A 14,189-nucleotide genomic window follows, 5' to 3' on the forward strand; every position below is an offset into this window, starting at 1 on the left:
GTGTATATATAGGCAAAGAAAAATGAGTCTTAACCAGAGAGAGGCATCCACTGTAATACTACCTGGCCAATCAGAGTACCCAAATCTTCCTAATCGGGTGGTTGAATCAGTAGAACTTCAAAAGTTCAAAGTTGCAGCAAATGTTTTTATGTTGAACAGGCTGACATAAGTTTTTTTTATAGTTTATATATGACATATCTGTTTTGACGTCGTCACTGTTTGTAGAATGATTTATTGTTAACTTGTTTTCATCATTTATTTATTACCTTATTTCCTTTCCTCACTGGGCTATTTTTCCCTGTTGGAGCCCTTGGGCTCATAGCATCTTGCTTTTCCAACTAGGGTTGTAGCTTGGCTAATAATAATAATAATAATAATAATAATAATAATGTAAATGTAGTATCTCAACGGGTGTCTGGTGCTCTGGCCAACACACCTTCACTGCTATTTTATTACTGTTGTTGTTGTTGTGTTGTTGTTGTTCTTGCTGTTGTTGTTGTTGTTCTTGCTGCTGTTGTTGTTGTTCTTGCTGCTGTTGTTGTTGTTGTTATATTAACCCGTATTTTTCTTTTGCTTACAGTAAACGAGAAAAAATTCTGGCCAACATTCCTCCACTACTATTTTATTACTGTTGTTCTTGTTGATGTTATTGTTGTTGTTCTTGTTCTTGTTGTTGTTAATGTTGTATTAATCCGTGTTTTTCTTTTGCTTACAGTAAACGAGAAAAAATTTAGAGCCAAAATCCCCGAAGAAGAAAACGTCGTCTGGGCGTGGATGATCCTCTTTTGTTTCATCGTGCCTGAACTGGGCACTTGGTTCAGATCGACGCGTATGTGTGTGTTCAAGGTAAGAAATCTCTGCGCCATTTATTACACTTATTCTTCATACTTAGAATTCTCAACATATAAACCTTTAATCATTTCCATGTGGGATATGACCAGAAAAAAACAGCTTTGAAAGTAAAGTAAATGTTAGTATTTTATGTTTGGGATTAATAGTATGATGCTCAAAGAATAAAAGTTGGGTTGTAACATTTTTGTTGATGCCAAAAATCATCAAGGATTTTGGTTCTTTTATAGACTTTTTATAGTTCTTTTGTACGTTTCTAGCACTTTTCTAGCCTTAATAACACTTTTCTAGCCCTAGTAACACTTTTCAATCCTGTTTATAGTCTTACTAGTACTTTTCTTGCCTTTAAATCCTCTTAGCACTTTTATAGCCATTTTATAGCCTTTTAGCCTTATTATAGCATTTTAGCACTTTTAGCCTTTTAGCACTATTCTACCCTTTTATAGCATTTTAGTACTTTTCTAGCTTTTTTTTAGCCTTGTAGCACCTTTCTATCCTTTATTTTTTAGCGTTTTAGGACTTTTCTGTCCTTTTTTGGTAACGTTTTAGCACTTTTCTGTCCTTTTTATAGCGTTTTAGCACTTTTCTGTCCTTTTTATAGCCTTTTAGCGCCTGTCTATCCATTTTATAGCCTTTCACCACTATTCTAGAATATTAGCACTTTCTATCCTTTTCATAGCTTTTCAGCGCTTTTATAGCCGTTTTGCACTCTTCCAGTCATTTTAGCATTTTCTATCCTTTTTATAGCCTTTTATCCCTTTTTTAGCCTTTTTAAAGACTTTTATCCCTTTTCTAGCCTTTTAAGCACTTCTAGTCTTTTTTTATAGCCCTTTTAGTATTAATCCCAAATTTTTATAGTTTATATAGGAGATATTTAACTTAATGTTACTCTTCTTGAAATATTTTACTTTTCCTTAAGTTTCCTTTCCTCACTGGGCTATTTTCCCTGTTGGAGCTCCTAGGCTTATAGCATCCTGTGTTTCCAAATAGTGTTGTAGCCTAGCAAGTAATAATAATAATAATAATAATAATAATTAATGTTTTTTTCTCTCCTGCAGTCATGGAAGAAACCCTTCTTCGGCGACTTCTTCTGGGTGTTAGTTTTCGAAACCTTCCACGCCCTGGGGACATCCCTGCTCATGTACATGGTCCTGCCAGACCTCGACGTCATCAAGGGCGCTATGCTTACCAACTGCGTCGCTTTTATCCCTGGTCTTTTTGGTAAGTCTAGGTCTATAGGACTAGCAAATGCTTTTTATCATTTTACTGTTTTCTGAGATATTTTCCCCCGTTGGAGGCCTTGGGCTTATAACATCCTGATTTTCCCGCTAGGGTTGTAGCTTAGATAATAATAATAATAATAATAATAATAATAATAATAATAATAATAATAATAATAATAATAATAATAATCGGGCTTATTCTAGTTTTTGCTGGCCTACATAAGTAGGGGAAAAATAAAGACCTTTGGCATATTCTGTTTTACTCATTACTATTTTAAATTCTCTTTCTGATCCATTAATCTTATTATTTGAAAATACATGGGACTTACTTAATGGAGTAGAATTATCACTGAAGAAATTCTTTATTCTGGCCTTTTTAAACATGGAAACCGAACTAGGCCTACAATACCCATTTACAAAGTGTATCTGTCCTTCTTCCTGGTTGCTCACTCCGCAAAATAAGTTTGCGGACACTATCGCCTTATAGATAGGTGCAAAGCTTCTAAGCTTATTTTATTATTGCAATTAAGCTTATTTTACCTGTACCATAACTAAATTATTGATGAAATTCTCAATATTTACTTGTATCCAATTTTACCTTGAAATTAGCTAGGATAGCACCTTGCTATCATCAGGTTTGGCAACCTATTGTGGTCAGTTTAGACTTATTAATTCTTTCATGTGCATTGTCCTACTTATAGATACAACTAGATCCATGCTAGGATTTTGCAACGTACCTATACCTGTGTTTAGTTTCACTAACTGTCCTAAATTTGCTTGTACTTTTCAATTAAGTAGCCATTCCTCCAATGGGTCTTCTGCCCTAATTTTGCTTGTAGTTTCCAACCAAGTAGCCATTCCTCCAAAGGGTCTTCTGTCCTAATTTTGCTTGTACTTTTCAATTAAGTAGCCATTCCTCCGACAGATCTGTCCTAAATTTTTTTTTTTTTTTTTTTTTTGTATTTTCCAACCAAGTAGCCATTCCTCCAACAGGTCTTCTGTCCTAATTTCGTTTGTATTTTCCAACCAAGTAGCCATTCCTCCAACAGGTTTTCTGTCCTAATTTTGCTTGTACTTTTCAATTAAGTAGCCATACCTCCAACAGGTCTTCTGTCCTAATTTTGCTTGTAGTTTCCAACCAAGTAGCCAATCCTCCAACGGGTCTTCTGTCCTAATTTTGTTTGTATTTTCCAACCAAGTAGCCATTCCTCCAACGGGTCTTCTGTTCTAATTTTGCTTGTACTTTTCAACGAGGTAGCCATTCCTCCAACAGGTCTTCTGTCCTAATTTTGCTTGTACTTTTCAACGAGGTAGCCATTCCTCCAACAGGTCTTCTGTCCTAATTTTGCTTTTACTTTTCAACCAAGTAGCCATTCCTCCAACGGGTCTTCTGTTCTAATTTTGCTTGTACTTTTCAACGAGGTAGCCATTCCTCCAACAAGTCTTCTGTCCTAATTTTGCTTGTACTTTTCAACGAGGTAGCCATTCCTCCAACAGGTCTTCTGTCCTAATTTTGCTTGTACTTTTCAACGAGGTAGCCATTCCTCCAACAGGTCTTCTGTCCTAATTTTGCTTGTACTTTTCAACCAAGTAGCCATTCCTCCAACGGGTCTTCTGTTCTAATTTTGCTTGTTCTTTTCAACGAGGTAGCCATTCCTCCAACAAGTCTTCTGTCCTAATTTTGCTTGTACTTTTCAACCAAGTAGCCAATCCTCCAACAGGCCATCTGTCCTGATTTTGCAGTACTTTTCAACTAAATAGCCATTCCTCCAACAGGCCTTCTGTCCTAATTTGGTTGTACTTTCCAACCAAGTAGCCAATCCTCCAACAGGTGTTCTGACCTAATTTTGCTTGTACTTTCCAACCAAGTAGCCAATCCTCCAACAGGTCTTCTGACCTATTTTTGCTTGTACTTTCCAACCAAGTAGCCAATCCTCCAACAGACCGTCTGTATCAATTTTGCTTGTACCTTTCAATTAAATAGCCATTCCTCCAACAGGTCTAGTCCTAATTTTGTAGTACTTTTCAACTAAATAGCCAATCCTCCAACAGGCCTTCTGTCCTAATTATGTAGTACTTTTCAACTAAATAGCCATTCCTCCAACAGGTCTTCTGTCCTAATTATGTAGTACTTTTCAACTAAATAGCCAATCCTCCAACAGGCCTTCTGTCCTAATTATGTAGTACTTTTCAACTAAATAGCCATTCCTCCAACAGGCCTTCTGTCCTAATTATGTAGTACTTTTCAACTAAATAGCCAATCCTCCAACAGGCCTTCTGTCCTAATTATGTAGTACTTTTCAACTAAATAGCCATTCCTCCAACAGGTCTTCTGTCAAGAACGAAAAAAGAATCCCACGTTGCTCTGAAGGTGATAATGGACTTGGTAGCACTGGCTTGCCAACTCACAGGCTTCTTCGTCTGGCCAATCGTAGAGTACAACAAGAACCCTGATAATTATACGGTTTGGATCATTCCCTTCGCAATCTTCCTCACGTCCTTCGGATGGTGGGAGAACTATGTGGATCGCCACTCGAAATTCTGTGAGTATTTTGATATTCAAATTTACCTTTTAAAATTCATTTCAGATGATATACAGTCGTTAGATTTGTTTAGTATGAATGAATAAATGTTTTTTTTTATGGAAACAAATATATTGTTTCTTTTATAGATACATTAATGATAATATTGATTATAATTGTCGTATTACTTAGGATAGTATTAAAAAATTAGTATGTTTCTTTTATAAAGAAATTGATAATGATAATCATAATAATAATAATATTATTATTAATAATGGTTATAATAATAATAATAATAATAATAATAATAATAATAATAATTATGATTATAATTATATTACTTAGGATAATATTGTAAGAAATTTGATAATATTTTCAGCAATCATGAAATAAAAATTAATGATAATGATTATAATTCCTATCACATTACTTAGAACAGTTTGATAAGCAAGATATATTTAAAATTAGCATTAAATTTAGCATTATAAGCAAGATGTATTAAAATTTCCAGCAATCATGAAATACTTTGGAGGCATCAAGGAACGGCTTTGGAAAACGAGATATTTCTGCTACATTTTCGTGTCCCTGTGGAAATGTCTGGTCTTTTTCGGTATGATGGTCATCTGTATGGGAACTCGCCTGCAACATTTCAGCACCATATTCGAACTCGGAGATGCTTTCAAGTGAGGATTATTTGAATATATATATATATATATATATATATATATATATATATATATATATATATATATATATATATATATATATATATATATATATATATATATATGTGTGTGTGTGGGTGTGTGTGTGTTTGTCTATATATATATATATATATATATATATATATATATATATATATATATGTGTGTGTGTGGGTGTGTGTGTGTTTGTCTATATATATATATATATATATATATATATATATATATATATATATATATATAAAATATGTATATATATATATATATAATATGTATATATATATATATATATATATATATATATATATATATATATATATATATATGTATATATATATATATATGTATATATATATATATATATATATATATATATATATATATATATATATATATATATATATATATATATATATATGTATATATATATATATATATATATATATAGAGAGAGAGAGAGAGAGAGAGAGAGAGAGAGAGAGAGAGAGAGAGAGAGAGAGAGAGAGAGAGAGAGAGAGAGAGAGAGAGAGAGAAATTATATATTTTTTTATTTGGAATATTCTTGTAATCTGGAATTATGAAAGTACTGTATATGAGTAACTAAGGCTTTTGAGAGAATATAGGCTTACTGCCGTAGGTAAAAATTATACCTTATACTAGAAATGATATAATTGATATTAGGCCTATGGCAACTTTGTAATTTGGAACATTCTAGTAATCTGGACTTATGAAATTATATGAGTAACTTTATACATCATTATGAAGTACTTATGAATTAATTAAGGTCACTTGGTGCCGGTTTAGTATGAGGCTTACCTTTCGAATATGGCCTACGAAATTCTATATGTTTTAGTATGTGGCCCAACCTAACCCAACCTAACCTAACCTAACAAGCCAGGTAGGCCACATACTAAACCAGAATAAAAAAGGCAGGCCATATACTAAACCAGAATTAAAAAGGTACGGCACATACTAAACCAGAATAAAAAAGGTAGGCCACATACTAAACCAGAATAAAAAAGGTAGGCCACATACTAAACCAGAATAAAAAAGGTAGGCCACATACTAAACCGGCACCTTGTGTAAATTAGGACTAGAGAATCTTATGCTTTAAAAGCATCATAAAAAATTATTTTCTTTCTGACATTTCCCAACTTTTACAGTGCGCACAAGATCAACTTCACAGAGGTTCGAGAGGTAATCTCAGCCAATACCATCCCTGATATAAATGAAGTCACTCCATTAAGCGAAATTATATCCATTGACTCGCAACCGGGGACTCCCATCTACGTCTTCCTGGTCCAAGTCTTTACTGCTTGGATGTGCTACATTTTTGGTAAGCAATTATTATTTTAACCAGGTTTAAACTGCGTACTTGATTTTATTGCTCTAAAATTCATTTATAGTTATGAGTACTGTTTTTGTAATATGTTATCTTAATTCTTGTAGTTTATGTCCTTATTTCATTTCCTCACTGGGCTATTTTTCCCTGTTGGAGCCCTTGGACTTTTAGCATCCTGCTTTTCCAGCTAGGGTTGTAGCTTGGCTAGTAATAATGATGATCGTCTTGTTGCATTTTCATCAGGAACTTGAATAACTTCATAAAAGAAATACAAGACAGCCAATTTTTTCACTCTGTAAGCAGCAGAGATGTATCTCAAAGCCAAACAGAAGATGTGTGTCAATCTTTACTTGTAGGACTAGAGTGTTGATGCATTTTGGTGTTTGAGGGCTGGGAGAGGAATCTGCTGACTATTGCACAATACTACTTTACTTCCTTTTTGTTTTATTTATTTATTTATATTTTTTTTTTTTTTGCTTCCTTTGAGGATCTAAAGCATTTAGGGTGATTCAAGGCAAATAAAAGGGATTTTGACGTAGGTAAAATCTATTTTTGGGCTCGAGCCATGTTGTCCTGATGGAAGTTCCTTCTGGCAACTTCTACAGTATAATTTTTCTGCGATTGATATTACAAGAGAATTACTGTCAGGTACCACGGGGTTCCAACCCCCGGAAACGACTATCCGAAGATATCGTGCACAATCAGGGATGTATCCTAAGATAACCATAGATATCCGCACTCTAAACAGACTTTACCCAGTCTAATCCTCTAAGGGGTAGGATAAGTTAGATATAACCTACGGGCCTGCATGGAAAAATATTTTTTATCTTCAAGGCATTGATTTTATATTTTGATAAAAGCTAAAAGCAATATGTCATTAAATTTAATTTTTTTTTTCTTATTCCTTCAACAGGTAAATTTGCTTGCAAAATCTGCATTCAGGGTTTCAGCTTTGCATTCCCTGTGAACCTGACAATTCCTGTGTCAATTTCTCTTCTTATCACCGCTTGTGGATTAAGATACGAGAATGTCTGCTCTTTTGCCTATATGCCAACCTACCTGTTCTGGGAGTGCAAAAATGGCGATATTCTACGAGATTTCCTAAATAATGATGTGAGTATAGTTTATGTTATAACTTAGCTGATTAGCTAAGAGTACTTTGACTAGATTTAGTTCCTCTCGTGAATAAATGCTATACCTTTTATTTTTAAATACCTACTAGGGGCTTTTTCAAGTTTTAAAACCATAACTACAGTATAACAGCAAAGTTTTGAATGGATTATCTATTTTCCGGCTTAAGATAACTTGCTAATAGACCAAAAAATATCAGCATCTAAATTCAATTTTTTTTTACAGTATGCTTGGATATGGCTATTTTGGTTATTATCACAAACATGGATCACGCTGCACATCTGGACTCCAAAGTGTGAACGTCTCGCATCGACCGAGAAGTTGTTCGTCTCTCCGATGTACAACTCCTTGTTGATTGATCAGTCACTTGCCCTCAACCGTCGCAGAGATGACGAAGGGGACGTCAAGACGGAGGAATTGAATCTTAACCCGGATGAACATGAAAATGAGGTAAACAACGTGTGCATAAAAGCAAATCTTATTGATAGTATCACTAATTTATGATAATCATGTTGACTGTAATTGTTGCCCATATAGTATACAGATGATTTTACTTTGACATAAAGTAGTTTTATTCATTGGTTTTGACATAAAGTAGTTTTATTCATTGGTACAAGAAATGAGACTTTGAAAAGATATATTAAGATTGACACTTGTACTATATATTTTCAAAATAAAGTTTATTTTCCTTTAATATTCTCAGGGTGAATGTGAATATGGGTTACGGTATATTGGTGTTACTATATGCTGATAAAGTACAGTATACTGTATTTCATTCTATATGAATTTCAATTACATGGACTGAAATCTAAACAGTACCTGTAGTAAACTCATTTATATTAGATTGGAACTGTTACTTGATTATTTTCTTATATTTGTGGTAACACTGTTTTCTACCACTAGGTGTCACAGTATTACGAGACAATATCCATCCACACGGATTCGTCCAACACAAACAACGCAAAAACGAAGTCCTCGGATCACATCGTTCGCATCTATGCAACGGCCACTATGTGGCATGAGAACGAAGAAGAGATGATGGAGATGTTGAAGAGTATCCTTAGGATGGATGAAGATCAGTCTGCTCGTCGTGTGGCTCAGAAGTACCTCAAGATTGTTGATCTTGATTACTATGAATTCGAAAGTGAGTGCTCGGAAGTATTCCATTATTGGACTAAATGTTTTTTAATTTTCGTTGAAAAGGTAGTTACTACGGCACTGTCAGATTTGCCTATTGTTTCTAGTCTAAATGTTACCTTCAATTTTTAAAGATAGGATTTTTTTTGTTCATCGTAGCCATAAGGAAAATTAATTTTATTAGCCGTTGTATAGCAATAAATCTTAATGACTCCAGTAGTTGTCATTTCAAATACTGTATATTATAACTTCATTGAATTTTCATGAGTGCCATTCAACAAAGATTTCAAAGGCAAATACTACACTTTACTGTATTATTTTTTATATTTTCTCTAGTAGACATAAGTAATGTTTGATACCTTTCATAGCAACATATTTTCCAGTTAAGCTCACAAAAATGATTGCTTATTATTTTCCCTTTTTCAGCTCACATTTTCTTTGATGACGCCTTTGAAATATCCGATGAAAATGAAGATGAGAACGTAGTTAATCAGTTTGTAAAGCTACTGGTGACCTTAATGGATGATGCTGCAACCCACGTTCATCAGACGAACATTCGTATTAGACCACCCAAGAAATTCCCCGCACCCTACGGAGGACGCCTTGTCTGGACGCTTCCTGGAAAGACGAAGATTGTTGCTCATTTGAAAGACAAGTCTAAAATTAGGCACAAGAAGAGATGGAGCCAGGTAATGAAACAATAGCCTGAAGGAGGAAGGAATTCTAATTACCAAAATGTAGTATATGTCTTTCATTATGGTACATTTACTTACACTACATTACGTTATGTCCATAATTTGATAGAACAGTGTTTAACTTGCATTAAGAAATGGCTAATAATGTAATTTAACCTAACATTGAATTGCTTCTATACTCTAACCTTTAGATTCCTGTATAAACTAGTCACCCTTAAATTCTTTTTAAAAACTACTCATGAATAAATTTCTCCCATACCTAAAACTTATCTAATTTATATCAAACATGATTACAGGTTATGTACATGTACTATTTACTTGGATTCAAATTAATGGACCAGCCCATATCGGTGGACAGAAAAGAAGTAATTGCCGAGAACACCTTCCTTCTCACACTAGATGGAGATATTGATTTTACTCCAAGTGCTGTCGCACTTTTGGTCGATCTTATGAAAAAGAACACTAACCTGGGTGCTGCCTGTGGACGTATTCATCCTGTCGGTTCTGGTAAGTCAGGAAGTCTTTTTTTCATTAGATATTAGCTAATTGTAGAGTTTGACCTTCTAGTCATGACTTTCAAGTAATATTTCAATCATTTATAATTCTGTAAAGACTTTTTTTTTTTATTTAGTTTGCATTTTTATGAAAAGAGAAAGCATCGCAATGGAAAAGCTATTTTCTAGTTCAAATAAGATCTTGTCTTTTCTATTTTTATGAGCTTCATTTACTTAACAATTCTTTACTCCAAATATACAGGTCTTATGGTGTGGTACCAGATGTTCGAGTATGCTATTGGTCATTGGCTGCAAAAGGCAACTGAACATATGATTGGTTGTGTGCTCTGTAGTCCCGGATGTTTCTCACTTTTCCGTGGAAAAGCTCTTATGGATGATAATGTTATGGCCAGATACACATTGAAATCCAGCCAGGCTCGCCATTATGTACAGTACGATCAGGGTAAGTGAGTCGTCAGTTTAACTTTGATAAATATCTTAAATCTTCAACAACAAAATGTTAAAGAAGAAAAGATATTGTATTATCATATACATAGCTTACCTTTTAAAGGTCGCTCATGAATGGCAGAGGCAAGGGACAGTGACATTGCCCTAGCAATCTCGTCAATGCCCTAGAGACTGACCATGTATTATATGATCAGCGCCCAAGCCTCCTCTCCACCCAAGCTAGGACCAGTGAGGGCCAGGCAGTGGCTGCAGATGACTCAGCAGATAGACCTATAGGCTCCCCCAAACCCCCCAACCTTAGCTCACTAGGATGGTAAGGTTGCAGACACTAATTGCACTAACGAGTCTGAGCGGGACTCGAACCCCAGTCTGGCAAACACCAGACAGAGACGTTACCAATCAGGCCACAACTAGGGATGTAGTTTTAGTATTTTCACTTGTGAAATATGTTACTTAGGTTTTGAATAAATTGATTTCTTAATATAGGTAATTAAAGAATCATTGTTTAATGCAGAACTGTTTTATATTTTTTCTGTACAGGAGAGGATCGATGGCTTTGCACACTATTGCTTCAGAGAGGATATCGAGTAGAATACAGTGCTGCCTCAGATGCCTACACTCACGCTCCTGAAGGTTTTTCAGAATTCTACAACCAACGTCGACGATGGGTGCCCTCAACCATGGCTAACATCATGGATTTGTTGCAGGACTATAAAAGAACAGTTCAAGTCAATGACAATATCTCCCTCCCATACATTTTCTATCAGGTAGGCATACTCTCAAAGCTACACAAATTGTTTACTAGTGAACTGTCTAACAAATATGAACCTGCTTGTGATGTTTTCTAAAAATACGTTTTACCTTTTCAGACTATGTTGATGGCTGGTACAATTCTTGGCCCAGGCACAATCTTCCTTATGTTGGTGGGTGCTTTTGTCGCTGCTTTCCGTATCGGTAACTGGCTTTCGTTCCAGTACAACATCATTCCTATTTTCCTCTTCATGGTTGTTTGTTTCACACTGAAGTCTGACATTCAGGTAAAGTATGCAATTTAAATCAGCAATCAGTAGTTGATATATATATAGTACTGTACTTAATATTACTTGAAAACCAATGTTATTAATGATGGAAATTTTTTTTAGCATATTAACTTTTGTTTCAGTTACATAATACAAGTTTCAGATAACTTTACTGTAATAGATTAAACTAACATATATAGAATTTGACTCCATGTTAATTTCTGCTGAGTATCAGTATAGTTAAATTGAACATGCTATGTTATCAAAGCCTTGTTTTATTTGTTTGTTTTTGTCAATGTTTTCATTAATGTATGTTATGTTTTTCTGTCTTTTCCATGGTATGTTTGTGTGTGGGAAAACTGTGGTACATTTCATCATTTGTTTAAATGGAAACAGTTAGTGGTAGCCCAGATCTTGTCTGCTTCTTATGCACTCATTATGATGGCTGTCATCGTTGGTACAACTCTCCAGTTAGGCGAGGACGGCATTGGTTCTCCGTCTGCCATTTTCTTGATAGCATTGAGTGGCAGCTTCTTCATAGCTGCTTGTATGCATCCTCAAGAGTTTAAGTGTATTATCCCTGGTCTATTGTATCTGTTGTCCATTCCATCTATGTACCTCCTCTTGATCATCTATTCCCTTATCAATCTCAACAATGTCTCTTGGGGTACAAGAGAAATAGCCACAAAGAAGACCAAAAAGGTTTGTACAAATGTTAGTTTGTACGCGAACATGGGCATGAGGTTAGCTGTTACGAACGTATTGGTGGAGGGAACAGGCATTTCACAAAATGTCAGGAAGCGGTTAGTTTTACTCTTGTTTACTAGGATGCTTATCTTTAACCCCATAGGAGTTGCATCTGAATGTTGTTTAGTTATTTAGACACAGAAAATGCATGCAAAAGCAGTGAAGCTTGTAGTGCAAAATCTAAATGTTTTTTTTTTCAGGTTGAATGTACTGCATGATTCTACAGTAACATTTATCTAATGCAGTACAGTATACTGTATGTGTAAATTATGTGCTAAGTCTTTCTCTTGCATAGTCTCTCCAGTCTGCATTCATCTTGTGTTGTCTATACTTTTCTGCTTAATATTTTAACTACTATGTATAATTTACTCATATTCAGTGTACTTAAAATACTTGTTGTACCTTAAAGAATTGATTACACACAACACCAATCATCAGCTCATTGTAGTTCCATTTTTTTCTCATAAAATGAACCAGCTATACTGTACAGTTATTTCTATAACATAAAAAAATCTCTGGAACCAAAAAATTCTATATATGAGACCCTGCTCATTAGAAAATTAGGTCAAAATTAATGAGAATAAACTGAAAGAATTAAGTTTTGAGAATTTTGAGCAATATATTTTTTCATATTCGTCAAACCAACTGAATGGGATCTCACAAGGAAAATACAAAGATTTTGAAAGATTTGACTAAAAATACTAAGTTTTATTGTTGGAGCATGTTGGGAAGATTCCATTACATAGAATTTTGTATCTAATTACTCGAAAATAGACTAAGGTCTAAAAATTTAGATGGGTTTGACATGAGCGGAGTCGAGTACATTACTTGCCAAAAAAGTAATGTAGACAATATTTTAATTAGGCCTCAATTTTCTATCATGCAAGGTTAAAGAATCCAATTACTGACCAGGTTAAATCCATGATGTGTGCTGTGATTGGAAATAGTTTGACTTATTACACTGAGCAAAAAGCAGCTGGAATGTGTTGGGGTGGTTTGGCCATGTTGAGAGAATGGAAAATGGCTGTCTGCTAAAGAAGGTGATGAATGCAAGAGTTGATGGGAGAAGTACAAGAGGAAGGCCAAGGTTTGGGTGGATGGATGGAGTGAAGGAAGCTCTGGGTGATAGGAGGATAGATGTGAGAGAGGCAAGAGAGCGTGCTAGAAATAGGAATGAATGGCGAGCGATTGTGACGCAGTTCTGGTAGGCCCTGCTGCTGCCTCCGATGCCTTAGATGACCGCGGAGGTAGCAGCAGTAGGGGATTCAGCATTATGAAGCTTCATCTGTGGTGGATAATGTGGGAGGGTGGGCTGTGGCACCCCTAGCAGTACCAGCTGAACTTGGTTGAGTCCCTTGTTAGGCTGGAGGAATGTAGAGAGTAAAGGTCCCCTTTTTGTTTTTGTTTCATTTGTTGATGTCGGCTCCCCCCAAAATTGGGGGAAGTGCCTTGGTATATGTATGTATGTACTGCTGACAATGTGCATTACCTGGTCCAGTACACTACTGACTCAATTAAAGATTCTTTCCCGAATCCCCTTTGCTTCCAGTGACTCTGCTTTCTGCTTCATACTCATTGTCCGAGTTCAAATTTCTAGTGCTTCAGTTATAATCTCTTGTTTAAGAATAAATCCTTTGGTTAAGCTTTAGTAAATTAGTTATCTTTTTAATGTAAAATTAATATCATTTCATACCTAAGATGTATTGATTTTTTTATCTTTTTCTTTTATTCTTCCCCTTGTAAACAAAAATTTCTTGCTCCCCATTTTTCTGTGTTATGGAACTAAAAGTTAAACTGAAATTTTACTATTTTTTTTCTGTTAAAGCCACACTGAAATAACAGTACATAATACTAGTTC

General features: G+C 34.8%; 1 protein-coding gene across 8 annotated transcripts in view; it reads left to right on the forward strand.

The window, feature by feature from the left end:
* The window catches only part of LOC137642796 (chitin synthase chs-2-like), a 124,519-nt gene that overhangs the window by 93,205 nt on the left and 17,125 nt on the right, over positions 1-14,189 (forward strand). For 6 of the 8 annotated variants that reach the window (XM_068375653.1, XM_068375657.1, XM_068375660.1 and 3 more), the window contains exons 5-17: positions 716-846; positions 1,908-2,070; positions 4,400-4,615; positions 5,106-5,277; positions 6,462-6,634; positions 7,554-7,753; positions 7,997-8,221; positions 8,675-8,915; positions 9,335-9,597; positions 9,900-10,110; positions 10,360-10,560; positions 11,106-11,332; positions 11,435-11,602. In XM_068375653.1, the coding sequence (XP_068231754.1) occupies positions 716-846; positions 1,908-2,070; positions 4,400-4,615; positions 5,106-5,277; positions 6,462-6,634; positions 7,554-7,753; positions 7,997-8,221; positions 8,675-8,915; positions 9,335-9,597; positions 9,900-10,110; positions 10,360-10,560; positions 11,106-11,332; positions 11,435-11,602 (2,591 nt within the window). Of the gene's footprint in view, positions 1-715; positions 847-1,907; positions 2,071-4,399; positions 4,616-5,105; positions 5,278-6,461; positions 6,635-7,553; positions 7,754-7,996; positions 8,222-8,674; positions 8,916-9,334; positions 9,598-9,899; positions 10,111-10,359; positions 10,561-11,105; positions 11,333-11,434; positions 11,603-11,980; positions 12,287-14,189 lie in introns of all 8 variants that reach the window. The other 2 variants (XM_068375658.1, XM_068375659.1) reach the window with 1 other exon arrangement.

This window comes from Palaemon carinicauda, chromosome 6 (genome assembly GCF_036898095.1).
Source record: "Palaemon carinicauda isolate YSFRI2023 chromosome 6, ASM3689809v2, whole genome shotgun sequence".
NCBI classification, from domain to species: domain Eukaryota; kingdom Metazoa; phylum Arthropoda; class Malacostraca; order Decapoda; family Palaemonidae; genus Palaemon; species Palaemon carinicauda.